At 36.1% G+C, this 3,184-nt stretch overlaps 1 protein-coding gene across 1 annotated transcript; it reads right to left on the bottom strand.

The window, feature by feature from the left end:
- Positions 1-1,621: 1,621 nt before the first annotated feature.
- LOC110573969 (prefoldin subunit 4-like) lies at positions 1,622-2,089 on the bottom strand. Its single transcript, XM_044916391.1, has one exon. It carries the CDS (start codon positions 2,080-2,082, stop codon positions 1,678-1,680), a length of 405 nt encoding a protein of 134 aa, XP_044772326.1. The 5' UTR covers positions 2,083-2,089; the 3' UTR covers positions 1,622-1,677.
- Between the last annotated feature and the right edge of the window lie 1,095 nt (positions 2,090-3,184).

Raw genomic sequence — 3,184 nt, forward strand, 5'->3', positions numbered from 1 at the left:
CCTCATAAAACAGAATTGAAAGATTTGTGGATCAAAGTTTCCAGGCTCCCTAAAATACTAGAAAATAAAAATATATTCAGTAAATATTATAAAATGTACTCAACTTGGTAAGACTAAGAACTCAATCATCAAGTGGAAAAGACATGAGCTTGCTTATCCCTTATATATAATGTGTGGGAAGAGAACTAATATTTATTTGGTTCCTGGAATATGCCAGTCATTTTATATTGAGTCCACATGAAGTAGAAGAACCAATTATACCATTTCATAGTAGAGAAAACTGAGGCTTTGAGAGGATAAGTTGCCCAAGGTCACAAATCAGATAAGTAGCAAAATAGGTACCTGGACCCAGATCTTTCAGGCTCTAAATTCTGTTCCCTTTCTACTACATTATATGAGAAATACCAAAACGAAAGATATAGTTTCTGTCCCCATAGAGCTCAGGGAACTTTATGTAAAAATATATAAAGATATGGATTTTTTTCATTCTCTGTACAAATCAAAGAAAGCCAAGTTAAAATTAAATATTAATTGATTGAACAAAAATAATTTTAAATGGCAATGTTGAATTTTTATGAGTCGATTAAAATCAAAACTTTTTCTGTAATATGGTTATTGATTTTGAAAGAAATTTAGCAATATAGGTCAAGAACCATACAAATGTTTATACCCTTTTGTATATAGCCGTTATCATTCATCTGTTTTTGGAACTTCAGCCTAAATTCTAAATTCAGAAAAATGGAGTAAATGTATTACTGTCTGAGTTGGAAAAAAATCCTCCTGTGTTTCTCCTTTACTCCCACATTATTACTACACTCACAACACTGCTGATACCAGATCTGTGGGTTTTCCACACATAAGTGATTCTGCATTATACCAGCTGCGTGTCCTATGATTCAATTCAATTCTGACACTGTCTACCTAGAGTTAGTGTCAGATTCCATAAGTTAAGTGCTCAGCCCCACAAGACTGCCCCCACTTCAGATGCAAATCACAAGTCCCACGTTGTCACCCAGGCTCCTGACCAGCCCGCTACAAATCAGGGTTCTTATAACCTCCTCCTTAGGTTTGAATATTTGCTAGGATGGCTCATGAAACTCAGAGAAACAGTTTCCTAGTTTATTGTAGAGGATATAATAAAGGGTAGGAGTGAAGAATCAGATGAAGAGATATAGAGGACAAGGTTCAGAAAGGTCCCCAGGTGAGGAATTCTGTTCCCATGGAGTTGAGTTACATTACCTCCTGGCATGTTGATATGTTCACCAACCTAGAAGTTCTCTGAACCCCACACTTTTGGGATTGTTATGGAAGATTCATCATGTACGTGTGATGATCTTTAACTCAGTCTCCAGCCCCTCTCCTATTATTTGGAGAGGGTGTGGGGCTGTAAGTTCTGAGCTTTTAACCATGGCTTGGTCTTTCTGGTGACCAGCCACCATCTTGAAGCTATCCAGGAGACTACTAAGAGTTGTCTCAATAAAACAGAAGATACTCTTATCACCCAGGAAATTCCAAGGGATTTATGAGCTCTGTATCAAGAATGCAGCATCAAAGACCAGCTATTAAAACACCACGCTTCTTCTAGTGCTCTTGTCACTTAGACAATTACAAGGGTTTTTTTTTTTAAACAATATTCAAGTTTATTAAACAAATTTAAAAAAAAGTATTATAAAATGTTTAACTTTCATCAGCTTCGAGGTTTATGTTGCTCCCGAATTTTGCATATAACTGAACTTTCAGATCCGCTAACACTCGCTGAATTGATTCCACTCTGGCTTCTAAGGCGTCGATTTCTTCTTGCAAATTTTTCTTTGCTTCTTCTAACATTTCCTGTGTTTCTTCTTGAGAATGGCTAATGAAAACATCACCAATTTGATAAGGTATCATTAAGCAATCATCATCTGCAAGCATGATGTCCTCACAAGCATCTTCTAAATTCTGGAGTTGTTTCTTTTTTACTTCTATTTCCTCCTTCAGCTCTGTAATTCTACTTGTATTCCGTGCAAATTTGTTTATCTTTTGTTGATCTTCAAAAGTAACGTTGACATCTTCTGCAGCCACCTTCTTCATGGTGGCCGCCATCTTGGGACTTGACAATTACAAGGGTTTTAAGAGCTCTGTGCCAGGACCTGGGGGCAGAGACCAATAAATGCATATTTTCTATTATTTTACACTAACAGTATTAAAAAACAGGAAATAATTAGAAACAACCTATATATCCAATTTATTACTTAAATGGTTAGGTAAAAATTTGATGGGTCTATTATGTAACCACTAACATAATAATTATAACACTATGTAGTATTAAAAAATGCTCATATTGTAATAAAGTCACATTTGAGTATATAACAAATCAATTACTTATGATTTATGTCATAAGAAACAAAAATATAGTCTAATGATGATGTAAATATGAAATACTGATGTATTATGGTGATGGGATAGTTTTAAAAACTGCATTTTAAAAAATTTTTCTATTCATCTCTATTAATCTCATAATGAAGGGATAAATCTCCAAACTTTCCTAGTATTCTTTGCTGTTGCAAGACAAGTCACGCTCTTTGTTTTTCTAAACTTCCAATAAAACTAAGTTTTTGGAAACTAGTTTTATTTATGGGATAATTTTTAATCAAATATTTGTAGCTCAATCTTCAATAGTTGTCAGTAAGGGGAAAATGACACATTTGACATTTAAATATAATTGTCACAGCCTCTCCATTCATTGTGAATCTGTACAACTAAAATTTTGAAGCTTAAAATTATGGCTTCTAAGATTAGTGGTTGAAATTGGGATGCACGTTCAGTCTATAGATTTCCAAAGAAAGTACTTCCTTTCGTTGACCTTGGGTGTAGACACAGGATTTAGAGAGCTTGGCTGTTGAGATGCAAATTCTCTTTCTGGAGAAGGCTGTTGGGACTTTGTTACACATTTTTAAAAGAAGTATTTTGAAAGAGGAATGGTCCCTTAGCTCTGCTGGGACCTCAGCCTGGGACTTGGTGACTCTCTGGCTGTACATAATGAGGTGGGGGAGCTGAACCAGCATGGATGGCTGGACAGTAGCAAGGAGCTCATCTCAGATGTGGGCCGGCATGAACTCAAGGCCTGGAGAAGGGATAAGTGGGATGTGTGTTTGGTGGGTGGTGGATGGGTTGGAGAGGGTTGGGTGCTAGACAGGGGACAGGA

The sequence above is a fragment of the Neomonachus schauinslandi genome, chromosome 6, assembly GCF_002201575.2.
Source record: "Neomonachus schauinslandi chromosome 6, ASM220157v2, whole genome shotgun sequence".
Lineage (NCBI taxonomy): Eukaryota > Metazoa > Chordata > Mammalia > Carnivora > Phocidae > Neomonachus > Neomonachus schauinslandi.